This window comes from Lissotriton vulgaris, chromosome 4_1, assembly GCF_964263255.1.
Source record: "Lissotriton vulgaris chromosome 4_1, aLisVul1.2, whole genome shotgun sequence".
Taxonomy (NCBI): Eukaryota; Metazoa; Chordata; class Amphibia; order Caudata; family Salamandridae; genus Lissotriton; species Lissotriton vulgaris.
This window is the reverse complement of record NC_141691.1, coordinates 661974275-661993643: the sequence shown is the minus strand read 5'-3', so window position 1 is coordinate 661993643 and position 19369 is coordinate 661974275. Positions and strand designations below refer to the sequence as shown.

Sequence of the window (19369 nt, the reverse complement as noted above, 5' to 3'; positions counted from 1 at the left end):
CTGCAGCGCACGCCCTCTTTCCCCGGATCGTATTTTGAGGGGTTTCGCCCTCCCCGGGAAGCCGGCCGTGGAGGTGGGCACCCGAGGTGCGTGCGCTCAGGCAGCCGGTGGGGCACCACAGTCAGCCACGCGTGGCACACAGCCAGGCGTACCTCCGCTGCAGGACCCGGCGAGGGACACTGCCATGGGCGATCGGCGGGTCTGACCCTGTGGGGGGACGAAGGAGAAGCAGAGCTAACCCTGCGACGGCCCCAGCCGCGTCCCAGGGACGCCCCGGGGCGATTGACGATCGAGCGACCCTCAGACAGGCGTAGCCCCGGGAGGAACCCGGGGACACAAGGTGCGTTCGAAGTGTCGATGATCAATGTGTCCTGCAATTCACACTAATTCTCGCAGCTAGCTGCGTTCTTCATCGACGTGTGAGCCAAGTGATCCACCGCCAAGAGTCACAGGCAACTTTTCGAAATCGTTCGCCTACCTGCGGGTGCAGGAGAGGCGGGAAGACGGCGACACTGTCCGTCTGCTGCCTGCGTGGCGAGTCGGCCCGGGCGCCCCGTTCAAGGCTTCCCCTCTGGGAGTCAGACTGCACCGTTGGGAGAAAAAACATTGCCAGGCGTGGGAGTCACCCCCACCCACAGGCGAGGAAGGGGGCTCCCTGTGCGACGGGAGCAGGCAGCCCCCCAGCTGCCGGTCCCTCCCGGGGTAACCGGGAGGGACCGCACGAGTCTTCAAACCCGTCGGCCCGGCCGCAGAGGACCAGGTCGAACCGGGTACCTGGCAACGAGGGAGGGTCGCTCCACCTGCACGTCAGCCGTCCGTCGCCTGGCAGCCCGAGCCGTACCTGCAGGCTGGCGATCGGCCCACCCCACCCTCTGCCCGGGTCGGAGGCGCCAGAAGGGAAGAGATAGGTGGTCCCCATCCCGCACACCTCCCACCGAGAGGAGCCGGAGTCCCCTTGCAGGCCCTCGGTCCCTTCTCTTCCAGGCCGCCCTGGAAGGGCCGCTCCTCAGTTGCCCGAGAAGGGCCGCTCCTTGGTCCCACGGACCCCAGTCGGGCCGGGGCGCGGGTTCAGGAGTACCCAGCCGGCGCCAGGGCCTTTTGAGGAAGGGGTGGTACCAGCCCAGGGATGCACTGACATTCGGTTAACCCCCCACCGCGGTGGGGGTCTGTGCCGGGTGAACTTGGGTTCCGTCTCGGAGAGAGACAGGGGACGTGGGACGCCCCCCACGCCCAGTCCCTCACGTGTCAGTCGGGCCCTCCCCAGGGGGGAGAGGCCCGCCGAAGTCCTGGTCCTAAACCCAAGTGCCCCATGCGGCCGCGGACTGCTCCGCCGGCCGGGGCGCGCCAGGGCACGGCCGGGCCCTGTGCCTAGGGTGCGTGCTCGCAGGAGGCGGCCGAGGGATTCGGGCTGGTGTCGTTGGTTGCTCGGGCCGCTCCGCTGTTAATGATCCTTCCGCAGGTTCATCTACGGAAACCTTGTTACGACTTCTACTTCCTCTAGATAGTCAAGTTTGATCGTCTTCTCAGCGCTCCGCCGATCCGAGGACCTCACTAAACCATCCAATCGGTAGTAGCGACGGGCGGTGTGTACAAAGGGCAGGGACTTAATCAACGCGAGCTTATGACCTGCACTTACTGGGAATTCCTCGTTCATGGGAAATAATTGCAATCCCCAATCCCTATCATGAACGGGGTTCAGCGGGTTACCCTCACCTGTCGGCGAAGGGTAGACACACGCTGATCCGTTCAGTGTAGGGCGTGTGCAGCCCCGGACATCTAAGGGCATCACAGACCTGTTATTGCTCGATCTTGTGTGGCTGAATGCCACTTGTCCCTCTAAGAAGTTGGACGCTGACCGCTGAGGGTCGCGTAACTAGTTAGCATGGAGGAGTCTCATTCGTTATCGGAATTAACCCGACAAATCGCTCCACCAACTAAGAACAGCCATGCACCACCACCCACAGAATTGAGAAAGAGCTATCAATCTGTCAATCCTTTCCGTGTCCGGGTCGGGTGAGGTTTCCCGTGTTGAGTCAAATTAAGCCGCAGGCTCCCCTCCTGGTGGTGCCCTTCCGTCAATTCCTTTTAAGTTTCAGCTTTGCAACCATACTCCCACAGAACCCAAAGACTTTGGTTTCCCGGAAGCTGCTCAGCAGGTCATGGCAATAATGCAGCCGGATCGCTAGTCGGCATTGTTTATGGTTGGAACTACAACGGTATCTGATCGTCTTCGAACCTCCGACTTTCATTCTTGATTAATGAAAACATTCTTGGGAAATGCTTTCGCTTTGGTTCGTCTTGCGCTGTTCCAAAAATTGCACCTCTAGCGGATGCCCCCGGCCGTTTCTCTTAATCATGACCCCAGTTCCGAAAACCAACAAAATAGAACCGGGGTCCTATTCCATTATTCCTAGCTGAAGTATTCAGGTGACCTGCCTGCTTTGAACACTCAAATTGTTTCAAAGTAAACGCTTCGGACCCCCAGGACACTCAGTCAAGAGCATCAAGGGGGCGCCGAGAAGCATGGCTGGGACATGGCTGGGCCAGCTCGATCCCAAGATCCAACTACGAGCTTTTTAACTGTAGCAACTTTAATATACGCTATTGGAGCTGGAATTACAGCGGCTGCTGGCACCAGACTTGCCCTACAATGGATCCTCGTTAAAGGATTTAAAGTGTACTCATTCCAATTACAGGGCCTCAAAAGAGTCCTGTATTGTTATTTTTCGTCACTACCTCCCCGAGTCGGGAGTGGGTAATTTGCGCGCCTGCTGCCTTCCTTGGATGTGGTAGCTGTTTCTCAGGCTCTCTCTCCAGAATTGAACCCTGATTCCCCGTTACCCGTCATGGTAGGCACAGAAAGTACCATTGAAAGTTGATAGGGTAGACATCCCAATGTATTGTCGCCGTTACGGGGACGTGCGATCGGCCCGAGGTTATCTAGTGTCACCAAAACCGCCGGGCGAGCCTGGATTGGTTTTTGGTCTGATAAATGCATGCATCCCAGGAGGTCAGCGCTCATCGGCATGTATTAGCTCTAGAATTACCACAGTTATCTAAGTAACAGATGGAGAGATCAAAGGAACCATAACTGATTTAATGAGCCATTCACAGTTTCACTGTACCGGCCGTGTGTACTTACACGTTCATGGCTTAATCTTTGAGACAAGCATATACTACTGGCAGGATCAACCAGGTAGCCGCACCTGATGACAGGGTGGGAGTCGTGTGCCCATCTCCCCGAGCGGCAACCTTTGTGCACCCCTCCATCTCTCTGGATCCTGCCAGGGGAAGGAGCCCACCCGCCTGGGTGGGTGGGCTCGCTGGAGGGGTATGGAGCGGTGCGGTCGCACGTGCACCGGCAGGCCCAGCCGTCTCCCTCGGGCTGAGGCGCAGCCTGAGCAAGACGCAGGGGTTTGGAGCCTGGCGGCGGCAGCACCGCTCAGAACGGTTGTTCTGAGCTGCTGTGGAAATGTGCTGGGCAATGAGGGGCCACGGTGTGGCGCGCAAGGCCTACTGACCTGCTGGTCAACAGCATACAAGGGCCTGGCGCCACCCAACCCCTTCAGCTCGGGTCAGACCACTGGGGGGCACAAGCTGCCGGGGCCACTCTGCCTTTGCTCTGCTGGGTTTAAAGGGCCTCCCGCCAGGCGGCTGGCCCTCGAGTCGGATGGTCCATGTGGGATGGAAGGTCTTTTCTTGAAACAGTCGAGGTTGGCCAAGCTGTCCATCCCTAAACGGCCCGAGAGTGACCAATCGATCAGAGTACAGCCGGGGCATCCTCCCCTGCGCAGGGAGTATGCTGGCTTAGCATCCCAGCCTGCCTGCTCACGGGGCAAGCAGACTCAGAGAAAAAGGATCATCGGGAAGGGACCCAGAGGCAGGTGTGTACCCGGGCTTGGGTGCTGCCTTCCCTCATCTCGGCATCGCTGGACTTCACGGAGGTCTGCTTGAGCAAACTCCGATAAAATAGAACCATTGGGAAGGGGCTGAGAGGCAGGTGCGTACTCAGGCCCCCGCGGGCCCCCGGCGGGCGGGCCCGGGTGCCGCCTTTCCCCGTCTCGGCCTCGCCGGACCTCGCGGAGCAAACTCGGGGAAAAAGGACCATCGGCAACTGGCTGAGAGGCAGGACCGTACCTGAACCCCTGGGGGCCCCAGCAGGCGGGCCCAGCTGCCGCCTTCCCTGGTCTCGGCATCGCCAGATCTTACTGAGGTCTGACTGAGGAAAAAAACTCAGAGAAAAAGGACCATCGGGATGGGTCTGAGAGGCAGGTGCGTACCCGGGCCCCTTGGGGCCCCGGCGGTCGGGCCCGGGTTCTGCCATCCCCTGATTCAGAATCGCTGGACCTCACGGAGGTCATACTGACCCTCTCCCTAGTAATCTGGAGGAAAATTACCCCCCTTTCTTGTAACCCGTGCACACGAGGTGACAGAGGGGACACAAGGCGCAAACGTTCCCGACCTCCTGGAGCCCTAGCTGAGATCGGGGAGGCAAATGGCACCTCATCGGGACTTTCAGGGAAGTCCGGCCATCTGATCGCCCCATAGGAAAGCATTGGGTGCGACCAGATGGCCGAGGGGATCAGTGCGTCCAGATGGCTGAGGGGATCTGTGCGACCACATGGCCGAGGGGATCTGTGCGACCAGATGGCCGAGGCGATCTGTGCGACCAGATGGCCGAGGGGATCTGTGCGACCAGATGGCCGAGGGGATCTGTGCGACCAGATGGCCGAGAGGAAAGGTGCGACCAGATGGCCGAGGGGAAAGGTGCGACCAGATGGCCGAGGGGAAAGGTGCGACCAGATGGCCGGGACCGAAAGGACTCCCAGCTGCCCACCCCCAGCCTTCGCGGTTGGGCTCCCGCCTGCCCATGCAGGGCAGGGATCGGGTGCTCGGGGAACCCGGCTGGGCCTCAGGCATGTGGAGGACCACCAGAGCTCTCGGGCCCGGATGCCCGGGGGAGGACTGCCGTGGACCCATGGAGCCCATCCCGGGCTCTTCGCCACACTGTTGGCCTGGAGGAGGGAGCCCCGGACTCCTGGAGGAGGACTGCCCGTGACCCATGGAGCCCAATCCAGGCACTTTGCCACGCCGTTGGCCTGGAGGAGGGTTCCCCGGATGCCCGGGGGAGGACTGCCCGGTACCCATGGAGCCAGACCCGGGCACTTTGCCACGCCGTTGACCTGGAGGAAGGAGCCCCGGATGCCCGGGGGTAGACTGCCCGGTACCCATGGAGCCAGACCCGGGCACTTTGCCACGCAGTTGGCCTGGAGGAAGGAGCCCCAGATGCTCGGGAACCATGGAGCCCGTCCTGGGCACTTTGCCACGCCGTTGGCCTGGAGGAGGGTGTCCCGGATGCCCGGGGGAGGACTGCCCGGTACCCATGGAGCAAATCCCGGGCACTTTGCCACGCCGTTGACCTGGAGGAGGGAGCCCCGGATGGCCGGGGGTGGACTGCCCGGTACCCATGGAGCCAATCCCGGGCACTTTGCCACGTTTTGGCCTGGAGGAGGGAGCCCCAGACGCCCGGGAACCATGGAGTCCGTCCTAGGCACTTTGCCACGCTGTGGGCCGGAGCCCCCCGGACGGAGGAGAGTTGTTGTCCCAGCATAGCCTATATGGTCACCGACAGAGACCTGCCAGAGGTGTGCCAGCATACCTTGCCCCTAGTAATCCGTAGGAAGGCTAACCCTCTTTCTGGGAATCCGCGCGCAGCGAGTGATGGAGAGGACCCAGGGCGCAGAGGCGCCCGACCTCCTGGAGCCCTGGCTTGGATTGGGGAGGCGAATGGCTCCTCATCGGGACTTCCAGGGAAGCCCGGCCATCTGGTTGCCCTATTGGAAAGCATTGCGTGCGACCAGATGGCCGAGGGGGGAAGGTGCTACCAGATGGCCGGGACCGAAATAGCGACAATCTGCTTGCCCGAGCCTTCATGGGATGGCTCTCGCCTGCCCTTGCAGGGCTCTGGGGCGGCAGGGCTCTGGAGCTGCAGGGCTCTGGGGCTGCAGGGCTCTGGGGCTGCAGGGCTCTGGGGCTGCAGGGCTCTGGGGCTGCAGGGCTCTGGGGCTGCAGGGCTCTGGGGCTGCAGGGCTCTGGGGCTGCAGGGCTCCGGGGCTGCAGGTCTCAGGGGGGCTCTGACCACTGGAGCTTTCGGGCCCGGATGCCCGGGGGAGAACTGTCCGGGACCCATGGAGCCCATCCCGGGCACTTTGCCACGTCGTGGGCCGGAGCCCCCCGGACGGAGGAGAGGTGTTGTCCCAGCATAGCTCATCTGGTCACCGGCAGAGACCCGCCAGCCCGGGAGGGGTGTCCCGGCATACCCTGCGCCTAGTAATCCGGAGGAAGGCTACCCCTCTTTCTGGGAACCTGTGCACACCGAGTGGCGGAGGGGACCAGGCCGCGGAGGCGCCGGACCTCCTGGAGCCCTCGCTGGGATCAGGGAGGCGAATAGCCCCTCATCAGGACTTCCAGGGAAGCCCGGCCATCTGGTCGCCCCATTGGAAAGCATTGCGTGCGACCAGATGGCCGAGGGGAAAGGTGAGACCAGATAGCCGGAACCCAAAGGACTCCCAGCTGCCCACCCCTTGCAGGGCTCGGGGGCTGCAGGGCTCGGGGGCTGTGGGGCTCAGGGGCTGTGGGACTCTGGGGCTGCTGGGCTCAGGGGGCTCTGAAACCCCACGCTGGGCCTCCGGCATAGGGAGGCTCACAAGCGCTCCTGCGGTCCAGCTGCCTGGGGGAGGACTGCCAGGGACCCTTGGAGCCTTGCATGTCTCTGGGGCTCTGCACCAGGGACCCTTGTCCTGGGCAGCTGGACTCTTGGCAGGCCGTAGGACGGGGGCTCCCAAACCCAGGCCCCGGGGCCGGTCCCTGCTTTCAAACCCAGCCAGGCTGGGGACACATTTTTTCTGAAATTCTGCGTAATGTGCTTAGGGGCGCTACGCAAACTACGCCCAGCCCTAGTCGACATTGTTAAAGTATGTAATATGCAGCACGCTACTTGGCCCTCCAATACAAGAAAAGAGATAACAAGAATAACCAAAGTGTGGCATGTCTGTGAACATTCCCTACCGGCTCCATTAGCGTACAACATGCTATTTAAAACAACATAGGAGCATCGCCATAATCTAGTAACAAGCTCATCAAGAACCGGCAGCCGCTAGCTGTACATCATGCAACCTGCAACAAAAGATAGAGGGGGAGCGCCCTATTCTGCTAGCCTGTGGAGAAAGAGAAGAATGAAGAAAAGCCAGAGCGAAATGCTAGAAAGAAAGAGATAAGGGAAGAGAAGAGGAGGAGGGGAGAGGAGGTGACGCAATACACTGTGCGTGCTAACAGACTGTGGCTGAGGGGGAAAGGTCCCCTGAACAGAGACCCGGGCACAACCACCCCAAATAAGGACTGCCTACCCTAACCCAGTTTTATCCATCGCTTCCTCATAGGATTCCCCCTTGGGAGCAGAGGATCCTCAAATAGCTGGAGGGCCCGTAGGCGAGGAGGGACAGATCAAGCATGTTCCAGTTTAGATAGATGCAATACCAAGGGTAGCCAAATACGGTTGAATTTAGTGTTGGTGTGGGCTAGGCGATGGGAAATGAGTTCCATCGCCATTATCTACCATAGACGAGTGAACTACACTGAGGAGGGGGGTCAAGGCCTTCTTCCAATGTAACACTATAACTGCTACGCTGTGTTAAGCATTTGGAAGATCAAGCACCAGTCCAAGTGTGGCATCGCTTTAAGAGACTTTGGCCGAAGTCCGAGGATCACTACCCCTGGGGTACTCGGGATGGGAAATCCCACTACCTCCCTGAAATGGCTCAACACCTCCTTCCAAAAGACCGTTATAAGCGGGCATGAAGGATCCTGGGGTGACTTGGCAGCGCCAACACATGGGAGTGGAAGTGGGGAACGTCTTCTGCAACCGGAGATGGGTACAGTACCAGTGGGTCATGATTTTGTAAGCTCTCTCATGTTTTGCGATGCTTTTAACGGTGGTAGGGATGTCCCTCCAAAGTTGTTCCCAGTGTGCAGGGGGGGATTTCTTCTTCAAAGTCTGTGTGCCATCGCTGTTGTTAGGTGTACGGTGGTAGCGCATGTAAGTGCTGAAGGACTTTGTAAGTCCTGGAAATCAGGCCCCGGGAGCCATCAAAAGAGCACACTAAGGATTCAAAGGGGGTAAGTTGGCAGGTGGCGCCCTCTATGTATGAGGCAGTGTGTAACCAATGGTGGATTTGAAAGTATTCCAAACGTGCTGTGCTGGGGAGGTGAAATTCCTGCCTGCATTGCTCAAAGGATTTAAAGGTCCCTCCCTCAAATAGATATGAAATTGTATGGCACTTTACAGTTGTCCAAGCTGGAAAGGATGTTGGCTGGAGGACTGGTGGAAACCCCGGATTGCGGGCCAAGGGGGTGTTAGTGGAGGGAAAGTAGGTAAGGCCCCGGGCCACTGCTATTTTGTCCCATATTTCTAAAACAGCTCCTCTTGGAGTAGCGATATAGGCACTGCGATGGCGAGCTCCTCTTGGCAACCAAGCCAGGTGCCAGAGTGGGCGGCAGACCACTGCTCTGTCCATATGAAACCAATGCTTCTCTCTTTTGCGAGCCCCCACTCCGAGACAAGCACAGATTTTGCGTGACATTTTTCATGTATATAATTGTCATAACTATGAAACGGTGTTGCGTGACAAATACCTGTAAATTGTGACTCGGCTTTGGTTGCAAGAAGGTGTCGCACTGCTAATGGAAATGTAAAAAGAATTTTAGTAGTGACAGTGTTGCTAGGTAGTTAATTTGATTTAAATTTTACAAATATAACATTTATGAATTTGTCCCTGTGTTGATATAATTCATTGTTCATTTTTATGACTTATTTAAAAAATTTAATGATAGGTTAAATAAACCCTTAAGGTTCATATGCATAGATGATATTGATCATACCCAGTCCCTTGAGGTATATTGGGTTGCCCTATTGTTTGTTACCTCATAGGTTAGATCATTGCTTCTCTGAGGCGCTTGAAGGATCGCCTCTTTCTCTGTGAAGTCGTGCCCGGGTCAAGATGTCAGGGACCAGGTTCGCCTTCCCGCGTAAAGGTGCGACTCTGTGTGCTCTGTCCAGTGTAGGGGCAAAGCATAATCATCACACCTGGAGGAGGTCCGTAGTGTAGGCCATGATGTCCTGCCCCTCAGCGCCTGAGAAACTCCTCTGATGCGGAGGTTATTCCGTCAGCTTCTATTTTCTAGGTCCCCCTGCTTGATTTTGAGTTCCACATGCTGTTCTTCAAGCGCTGTCACGTGGCGCCAGAGCTCCTCCTGGTCCTCCGTTCTTAAGTCAAGGGTTCTCTCGAGGTCGTCCACTCTGGTGCCAATTTCGGTTATGTCTCGCCGGATATCCTTCAGGCAAAGTTTTGACCTCAGATTTGAGTGAGTTGGTTTCGGATTTTATCTCCTGGAGGAAGTTCGTCATAAAGGTTTGAATGATGGGGCTGGTTTCAGCGTTTTCTGGAGGGGTTGCCATTGTGATGGTTTTCTGACTAGGCGCCGGGGTAGATTTTGCCCACAAATCCATAACCGTTGGGTCCTTGGGGTCTGGCGGCACGGTGACCTTCCCCGATTTGGTGCGGGGCATGACTTAGAGAGAGGGTACACCTGTCCCGTGGAGGCGCCTACTAGCGTCCAGCTCTTTTGTCTCCCTCTGGAAGGGTACCATACGCAATAGTATAGGGAAGGCTGCCAACCAGGGCCAACTGCAGGTAAGAAAGATCGTGTCTAGGGCAAATATGATGTGGGTGGGCCGATGTCTCCCGCGGCGCCTAGGGGGCCCTCCAATGTGCGGGTTCACCAGCTTATGGGGCCGGGGATGCTATGGGATGAATCCACCTGCTGCCAGGAGAAGGTGCCACTGCTAAGCGCTGAGGTATGGGTACGGCGGGTTGGATCCCAGATGCTGGCCGACTGCACAGCCGATCTCACCTCTGCGCTGGGTCCGCCTGAACTCCCTCACTAGTCAGATCTCGGGTGCACCCCCCGCACGTCCACAGGGAAGGCCCCCCTGAGACCTCACTCTTCAGCTCCTTTTGCTGTCCTGGGGCCGACGCAGATGCACAGTCACTGTTGGGGGTGCGGGCCACAGCACAGGTCTCACTACGCAGCCCTCCTGGGGAAGGCGGCGATATAGCGGCGGTGAGGCAGGGGTAAAGTACCTCCCTGCCTCAGAGCTTGGGTGGAAAGGCAGCCTAGAAGAAGGTACAGACACCGTACACCTCCAAGCTCAGGCGGGCGTGCAAGATCCTTTTAAGGCCCCAGTAATAGCGAACCTCTGCACAGATAGTTGTCGAGGTGCCCCCCACCAAGTCACACCAGGCCAGGGGGGTGCGGAAAAGGCCCAACGACAGCACTCCTAAAAGTCCCCGGGCGGTGGGGACACGCTGATGTCCGGTGGAGCAAGGTGCGCTACGGGCTACTCTCCCAGCAGCTACACTGTCATACACGATCTTCCCACCAGCTACGCTGCTCACCTTGGGGGGGAGCGGTGATGTAGTGGATGAGAGGTAGGGGTCAGATATCTCCTGATCTGGGCGCCGGAGCAAGGGCAGTAAGGTGGCCTGGACGAAGACCCAAGTCACTTCATACCTCCAGGCTCATGCAGATGTGGAGAATCCTATTAGGGCCCCAGCAGCGGTGAAGCGCCACACATATAGATGCCAGGGCGCCCCATCACCAAGTTACAGCAGGCCAGCGGGAGAGGCAGCAAGGGGAACCCAGCGATGGCTTTCCAAAAAGGCCCCAGGCCGTGAGGGTGCGCTGGAGCCCGGCGGGACGCAGTGGCTATCGCACTCTTCCAGCAGTGCCTGCACCTTCAGTCTCGATCCCACGCCAATGCAGTTCTACTGGGCTCGCGCTGCCACGCCGCCCCACCTTCCACCTCACCTCCGGGTCGTCGGCGCTGCTCCTCTGCGACGTGCCTACTCTCGGGATCCAGGAAACATGCAGCTCGGATTGAGGGCCTTTACCAGCCGCGCTCTCTGCAGTGGAAGACCTGTGGGAAGCACACAGCGAGGCACGGGGTGTCAGGCCTCTGCAGTGGAAGACCTGTGGGAAGGACACAGCGAGGCACGGGGTGTCGGGCCTGAGCAGGGCTCCGGCAAACAACCGCGCCCTGCAATTAGCCCCTCTGTTGGGCCGGGGACTCCCCCGGACCGAAGGCCTCCACAACGCTCACAGGCAAGATAGCGGCGGGACCGTCTCGCTAGGCCCTCCGCTCCTCCGCGAGTCGATCGTTCCAGCGGGGCCTCTGGTGAGGTTAGAGAGGCACCTGGGGGTGGGGGGTTTCAATTGAACCCCTCGAGTGGCCATGGTCACTAAATGCTTGTGGCCGGCCCCAGAAGGATGGAGCCAATGCAGCACACGTCCTACATCAAGTCTTGGCCACGCCCCCCTCAATGTATTTTTTTTTTTAAATGTGTTTTTTTATTTTTAAAACAACACAGCAATTAGGACAAGTCTGTAAAGGATTATTACTTGTATATAGAAACATTATGGCAGGTCTTTCACAATTACATTCAATTTGAAGTCACAGGTATTAAACATGACATTGTGAACACAGCACTTTACCAACTATACATCCAAGTAAATACCTTTAGTCTAGTCCCTCATCGTCCCCAGCAGTGCTCGGTGGTTGGCAGATGTTCCCCCTGCACGTGTTCCACTCACTCCATATCTTACCCCATTTGCTTGGGCAGCCACGATGGATATATACAGCCTTCTCCGCTACCATTGCCCCATCCATATCTTTACACCAATGATGTAGTGTCAGTGACACTGCAGAGCCCTACAGCCTGGCGATATTACGTTTTGCCATCAGCATGCCCAACATCACCCAGTCCTGCTGTCGGTGGTTTAAGTAATTTGGTTCCCAAACATTTAGTAAGCATCGCCGAGGCTCCGGCAGCACAGAGATGCCTGTTGTTTGAGAAATCGTACGCATCACTGCCGTACAGTACGTTGATATAGACCGACAGTCCCAAATGGTGTGGAAAAATGTCCCCTCTTCCCCGCAACCACGTAGGCAGAACTTATGCATAGCTCTTCCTATCTTGTGTAGGAGAGGTCTGGTGTAGCACGTGTGGTGTAATATTTTGAGTTGGACCAGTTTTAATCTAGAGGGGATCGCCGCTTCACGGGGAGAGGCGAGGGCCTGCTGCCATTCAGAGTCGTCAAGTGGGCCCACCTCCTCAGACCAGTTTTGTTTCAATGTGGTGGTAACGTCCGGGAGGTTATTAACGAGCTTCCTGTATGTGAGGGAAGTGGCCCTGTCCTGCATGTGTTCGGTCAAGAGCCTATCCTCGAAAGGAGTGGATTCCTCCAGGATGGTGCCATCTGGTATAGCCAATTGTAACGCATGTTTAACTTGTAGGTATCTAAATCTCTCCCTCTGTGACATTTTGTAGTGTGTTTGCAGATGGGTAAAGTCTGCCACCCTATCCTTCTTCCATAAGTCTCCCACCACCGAAATACCAATGTTATCCCAGGCCTGAAACCCCTTACTATTTCGGAGGAGGCCCAACCTTCTTGAGTCCCATATTAGTGTCATTTGGGTGATGGTCCTCAAGCATTTGAGTCGCCTGTTGGCCCGGTACCAGAGCTGCATGGAGTGTAGCGTTGGGCCTATCAAGTCTGAGGGTGGACGGGGGCTGTATAGATTACCCAGCAGTCCCCTGCCTTCCAAAGAGTGTCTGTCAGCGAAGTATGTCGGTTCAGTTTGCGAGGCATGTAACCAAAAATTAATCTGCTTCAGATGTGCCACCCTGTAATAGAGTTCTATATTCGGAAGTGCAATTCCACCATCGTACCAACTTCTAGTCAATTTATCTTGTGCGATTTGGGGCGGCCCTCTTCCCCACACCAAGTGGGATACTGTTGATGCTATAGTTTTGAAATACCGTGCAGGGACCAAGGAGGGGGTATTTTCGAGAACATAAAGAAAGCGGGGGAGAGCCATCATTTTATACAGTGCTTCCTTTCCTAGAAGCGTGAGAGGGAGATTCTGCCACACCTTTATGTCACGTTTGAAACGTTCCAAATGGGGGCTGAGATTTAGACTGTAAAATTCATCGGGGTCAGACGTTATGAAGATACCTAGGTATTTGAATGCAGCTGTAGTAGCCCTTAGTGGGCAGGTCAATGGCAGAATCGGCTGCGGGCCAGAAAGGATAAACAAGATGGATTTAGTCCAGTTAATCTTGTAACCTGATACTTTACCGAACTTTTCACACACATTCAGTAATTCAAGAATAGATTTTCTCGGGGAGGTGAGATATAGAAGGATATCGTCTGCATATAGGGATATACGATCCTCCCATATGTCAGTCCACCGGAGCCCCTTGATGGAGGGTTCCCATCTGATCCAGATCGCAAGCGGTTCCAGAATCAGCGCGAATAGCAACGGAGACAGTGGGCACCCCTGTCTCGTGCCTCGGCCAAGGTCTTCAACATATAGGTCCATTGCCTGGTTCCCCTCCGTCTCCGGAATGCCTATAATTCTGACGTTGTTCCGTCTTGCGCGCCCTTCCTGGTCATCCAGTTTGTCTGTGAGCAGTTTGTTATCCTTTTCCAGGCGGGCCACCGAGACCTGGAGGTCCGAAGTGTCCTGGACCAAAGATTTTGCCACTATTTCCACGTCTTTCACCCTGTCCGCCATTTTGTGGAGGTCCGCCTGCAACAGGGACAGGTCCGTCGAGATCGTTCCGACCGTCCTCTGACATTTGCAAGTACCTTCATGATGTCTTCCACAGTTACCTTCTTCCCTCCTTCGCCCTCCTGCGCTTTGCCATGAGGTGGCATCGTGTGCTGTCCTTTATCGTATGCGTATTTGTCCAATTTCGCTTGTACAGTCTGATTTCTGGGCCCTCTCCCCGCCATTACACCGTGGATTGTAGGGTGTGCACCAGCTGTGAAAAGTGGAGCTATTAGTTAAGTCGATCTCACGCTCTCAAAGCTGCTTCGCTTTCAGCGGCTAAGTCCCCAGATATTGTAGTTTGGGTGGAGGCTAGAGGGTTCGTGGCAGGGTGAGGTGATGGTCCAGAGGCGTAGGGTGAGGCCGGGGATGCGCCTCCTACAAAGTCAGGAATTTTATGGGTTGCGTTGGTGGGCACCCCTTAGGTCTGCATACAGTCTCAAGTTTTTGGGGAACAGAGCAGTTCCGGTCAGAGCCGCATTAGTGGGGAAGTGCACCTCTAAATCTCGAAAAAGCACTCCGGATGTACCTCATGGTAATTCGTGCTCAGCAGTACACAGCAGGAACACCTCAAGTCCAGGTGGTCAACTAGAGAACAGGCACATCCCCGGTATCAGGCAGCAACGCGGTCCATAACATCAAAGGGGGTGCCTTGGCGATGAGCTGGTCCGCCACCATCGGTCGTATGATTGAAGGCAGTGGAATTTAGGCCCAGCACAGCTGCATATCCAGGCCCGGCCTCCCCGTATCTCAGAGTCGGCCCCAGGCAGGCTGCTGCTCCGAGTATAGTAACGTTGTCGAGGGGGGTGGGGAGGGGGGTGGGGCTCCCCCTCCACTCGCGGCAATGTCCCGCCAGCCAGGGGGGCCACCAAAGAAAGGAGCAGGCTGCAGGAACGCCGCGCAGCGTGTAGCGATGCCCGTTAGGCCGCCGCCAGCCTCTGGAACTAATTTAGTCCCCGGTCGCTCAGGCCCCACCAGGCCCTGCACAGTCCGGCACGGGTAACTGCTGAAGCGGGCTTCGGATTAGCAGCACGGAGGCAGCGATGTGTGCCGCTCGAGTTCCGACGGCGGAGTAGCCCCTCAGGAAGCCCCAATTTAGCGGATAAATGTGCGGATTGTTCTTGAAGGGCTGCTGTTACTCCGGAGCTCTTGGACTAGGCGGCCATTTTCCACGGCCGGTAGCCACGCCCCCCTCAATGTATTTTTTAAACACCCCAAAGAAGAAAACAAATGTGCTTCGTTTTGGAGTGGGCCTAGGGACTGAGAAATGAGGTGCATCAGGGAATTCTAATTTAGGTAAGTGCTGGCATGGCTGTGATGATAGTTTGGGGCAGTAGAAAGGGCAAAACAGGTGAGCTGATGGGAAAGGAGTGTGAAGATCAACCTCTTTTTGGGCAGGAGAGAAAGGGAGGGTCTGTAAGCTGGTGAATTGAGAAGAAAACTTTAAAGGGGTGCCTATTTGAGATGAGGAAAGGGCATTGTGACGAGGACATGGTGGGCATGCATGAAGGCTACAGTAAGCAAGCAGATTTAGAAAGATACATGGTCATGACCACTGAGTGGGAAGGAAGGAGCGGGTGAGCGGGGTTGTTATGGATATGGCAGCTGGAATTAGAAAGAGTGAAGGAATGAAAACGTATCTGCAGGACAACATAGGCTATCAGAATTGTAAAATAAAGTTTGCACTGTGAAGTCTCTTACCTCTTCTGGGTCATCCTATGGAGGCATAGTAAATATCATTAATGGTGGAGTGAGAATGGGACAGGGTCCTTGTTAATTTTTGAAGCATTACGGGTTTTAAACTTTGCACTGCACCGTTCCAGGCAGCATCGAAGAATTCAGCATTAAATTTGTCTACTGAATAGTTATTCATGAAGGCTATTTCAGTCATAGTTTAATCCAAAGCTATGATCAGCCGTGAATGTTCAGTGTTGTAGACCTTAGAATTACTCAGTACTAATCCCCTCTCACCAGAGTTAGTACTGTGTGATGGTGAATGTTGCTGTAGTTCCAACAACAAAATGTATAAAAATGTAGATGCTAAAAAGTGTCCATAATACATTGTTTACCATCACAATTCAAAACAATTTGAGTGTGCCTACGTAAGTAAATATTGGTGAAAATTGCACAAAAGCTGAATTCATTACAAATACTTGTAGAAGTACATTGATGATGCACTCTCACAGCTGCTCCAAGTTCCTTTCTTGTACCCTAGGGTAAAGAGGGCACTGTTGTGGGGTTATGTGCCTTAATCGCAGCACATCACTGCTTCACAGAGGCTAGTGCTGCCATCAGTGATGGCTCGCAGCAGCTTTAGAGTGATAAAACTGAAGGCTGGAGCAAGTGAATGCACACACCGAAAAGGGACCTGCCATTTTCTCTTGTTTGTTTTACTGCATCGTAGTAGAACCTGTCACTGTAAGCATAAGACTGTTTTTATTAAGCAGTGTATCTTATATGGCACATTTTAACAGGCCTTAAATGCCCTTTATTTTTGTAATTTGTTATCTATAGCATTGTAAGCTTGTTTCAGACATGGTACATTTGCCCTGACTGCTGGTTAAGGTGGGAGTTCCATATAAGGTTCTTATTCTGACTTCCAACAGTATTTGGACCACTGTATCCTAGACTTCACTTCTGTCAGCTGATGCCCTACTTTGGGTCTTTGTAGTCCGTGATCCTATGTCCTCCAAGAGACACAAAGATGCAAGCGTTTTTAATCGGTTCCTAGCTGTCTACGGATGGCCTCCAGAATGCACTCTAAGCAGAGCTATTGATGATGGATGAGGCTAGGGGATTTCATAAAGACTCACCTTTTTAGGGAGTAGTTCCTTTAATGCTGGCCGTCCAAGTCTTTGTCCCCTCCCCTGTAGACAGGTGTGGGACTAATATCCATTACAAGGCGTCCCCTCGCCAACCACAAGCTGCTTTAGGAGGCAAGCATCGGGATGTCCATAAAGGCTTAACATAGGCGAAATGTAAATCCTCACTGCCAGTTTGTTTATGAATACCATATAATCTGTAACACTGAGTACTTCTAGTGAATCTCAGTGAACATAAGTGATATTTTGGATAAAGTTTTAATCCTAAACTCAATGATGTTTGCTAATTCAAGCCAGAGTGTTATTTTCCTCAGTCCCATTTCCTTTATGCAAAGGTGTTCTAAAGTACGATTTTATTGCACCCTGTCTCTTCTCCTCAGGCTTGTGGACGAGACTTTCACCGTTGACGAAGTAACTGAGATGTTGAATGGTTTACAAGTTGTGGTGCATGGTGAAGTGGAAACAGAACTCATTAATACCACACATACCAACGTCCTTCTGCTACGTCAGCTCTTTTTCCAAGCTGAGAAATGGCACCTGAAGTTACAGACCGATATCTCTGAGCTAGAAAACCGGTAAGTTAGTGTTTTCTAAGAAAATGTTTAATGTTCCGTAATTTTACTTGTAAAACAGTGTTCATGCTATTGAATTCAGGAAGTCTTGGGTGGCATCTGTGCTGCCACCCTGCCATTGCATTAAAGCGCACTTTGAAGGCATGTCCTCATTCACAAACGTTTTAAGTAAGTGCAAATATTGTTGGATTTGCTAATGTAAATTTAAAGTCAAAATCAACCCATCACTCTTCCAACTTTCCTTTCATAATTCACATTCCTCTATAACATGTTCCATCTTGGTACCACATTGTCAGAAAGCCTTTTCCTGGGGGACTGCTCTAGTTATTTTCAGGATTGAGGATTGTGCCCATAGGCAATATTTGTTGAGCCTCCACTTGGAGATCAATCATGACTTGATAAATCACAACTGTCCGAACTCTTACTTGATTGTTTATTTATTTTATTTTATATTCTTCTATAGCGCCTGAATAGACCCCCGAAGGGGTATCTCCGCGCTTTGCCAGTAAGAATATCCTCAGATGATTATTGTTAGATAAAATGGTACATATTAACAAAGGGGGATCAGTTACTGGGGAATAGGTGTGTTTTTAAGACCTTTCGGAAGGTAAGATGACTGGTGAGTGATCTCATCTCGAGAGGTAAGGAATTCCAAAGCTTTGGTCCTAGATGGGCTAGTGCTCGCCCTCCTTGTCTGGACTTTTTTATTCTAGGCACCTGCAGAAGCTGCTGGTTGCCTGAGCGCAGGGTTCGTCCAGGGGCATATGGCTGGAAGATTTTGGCTAGATATTTTGGACCTTCGCCTATCACACTTTTGTGAATAGTGCACAGGGTCTTAAACTGCACTCGCTTCCTCACTGGTTACCAGTGGAGCCTAATCAGCAGCGGGAGGGAGGGAGTCCTGGGGGGAGCATTAAGGACTACCCTTGCTGCCGTGTTTTGGATCACCTGTAACTTTTTAAACTGCCCTTCATTTGCTCCTAATAGAAGGCCGTTACAGTAATCCACTCTGCTGATGACTAATGCCTGCATAAGTGTTTTCCTGTGGCAGTCTGGCAGATAGGGAAACACTCTTCTTAGCATTCCAATGGCTCGAAAACAGGTACTAGCCACCTGATTTACGTGGTCCTTGAAAGTGAGTGTCTGATCTAATAGCACTCCAAGATTTTTCACCGTGTTTTTAGGGCTAGGAACAGGACCTAATTCCAAGGGCCACCATTCAGGTGTCCAGTGTGCTGCTGCTTGTCCAAACAACATGACCTCCGTTTTCCCTATGTTGCATTGGAGACAGTTTGATGACATCCATGCAGATATTGCTCTCATTCCCTCTGCAAAAGATCTTTTTTTTGCAGGTGTCCGGTCTTTAAAGGGAAAGAGGAGTTGGGTGTCATCGGCGTACGACACCGGAGTAAACCCAAATGATCTTGCTAGGTTGGCCAGGGGAGCCACATACACGTTGAAAAGTGTCAGGCTTAAGCAAGAACCCTGTGGCACTCCCTTATTGAGCTCCCTATAGATAGATTTGTGGGAGCCCAGCCTAACCTCTTGAGAACGGCCTGACAGAAAGCTTTCCATCCATGCCAGAGCCACACCTTCCAGTCCTACGTCCTTTAATCGCTCAAGAAGCACTTTGTGAGACACCGTATCAAAAGCGGCGGAGAGGTCCAACAGCACCAGAATCATAGAGCTGCCTTCATCCAGTGCCATTCTGATGTTATTGGTCACTGTTTGAAGGGCTGATTCGGTGCTGTGGTTCGGCCTGAAACCGGATTGTGAATAGTCCAGGCCCTCCGTCGCTTCGAGATGTTGTGACAGATAGGTGTTCACATGCTACTCAGCTATCTTGCTGATGTATGGCAGTAGTGAAATGGGACGCAGGTTGGAAAGGTCGGTCCATGGGGATGCCGCTTTCTTACGTATTGGGTTTACCACCGCCCTTTTCCAATCTGCTGGGACTTGTCCTTTGATGAGGGAGATGTTAATGACATTCTGTATGAAAGGCCCCAGGAATGAATGAATGCCTTTCAACTGCCACTGAACTATATTCTAGTTTCATCCTGACTGCCTTCAAATGAGACACCAGTTTTAGTGTTGTGTGAGATTGTGCTGGCTGCCAACCTCCCCATTTCCTTTCAATTTTCCTTTTTAGGGATTTTTAGAAAAATATGTTCACAAATGTAACTGGATCAGGCATTTGGGTGAAAACAATCAGTGTTTAGAATTTCCATGACAATATATATGAT

At 54.0% G+C, this 19369-nt stretch overlaps 1 protein-coding gene, 1 non-coding gene and 1 pseudogene across 2 annotated transcripts in view; 1 reads left to right on the top strand and 2 right to left on the bottom strand.

Annotated features, from left to right (window-relative positions):
* The window catches only part of LOC147722400 (leucine zipper transcription factor-like protein 1), a 353962-nt gene that overhangs the window by 47526 nt on the left and 287067 nt on the right, over positions 1-19369 (top strand). The window contains exon 3 of the mRNA XM_086964922.1: positions 16935-17129. Coding sequence (XP_086821048.1) covers positions 16935-17129 — 195 coding nt within the window. The remainder of the gene's footprint in view (positions 1-16934; positions 17130-19369) is intronic.
* Positions 295-448, bottom strand: LOC147722402 (5.8S ribosomal RNA). The gene has a single exon (XR_015295508.1). It is a non-coding gene; the product is annotated as a 5.8S ribosomal RNA (ribosomal RNA).
* On the bottom strand, positions 1443-3199 carry LOC147722401 (18S ribosomal RNA; annotated as a pseudogene).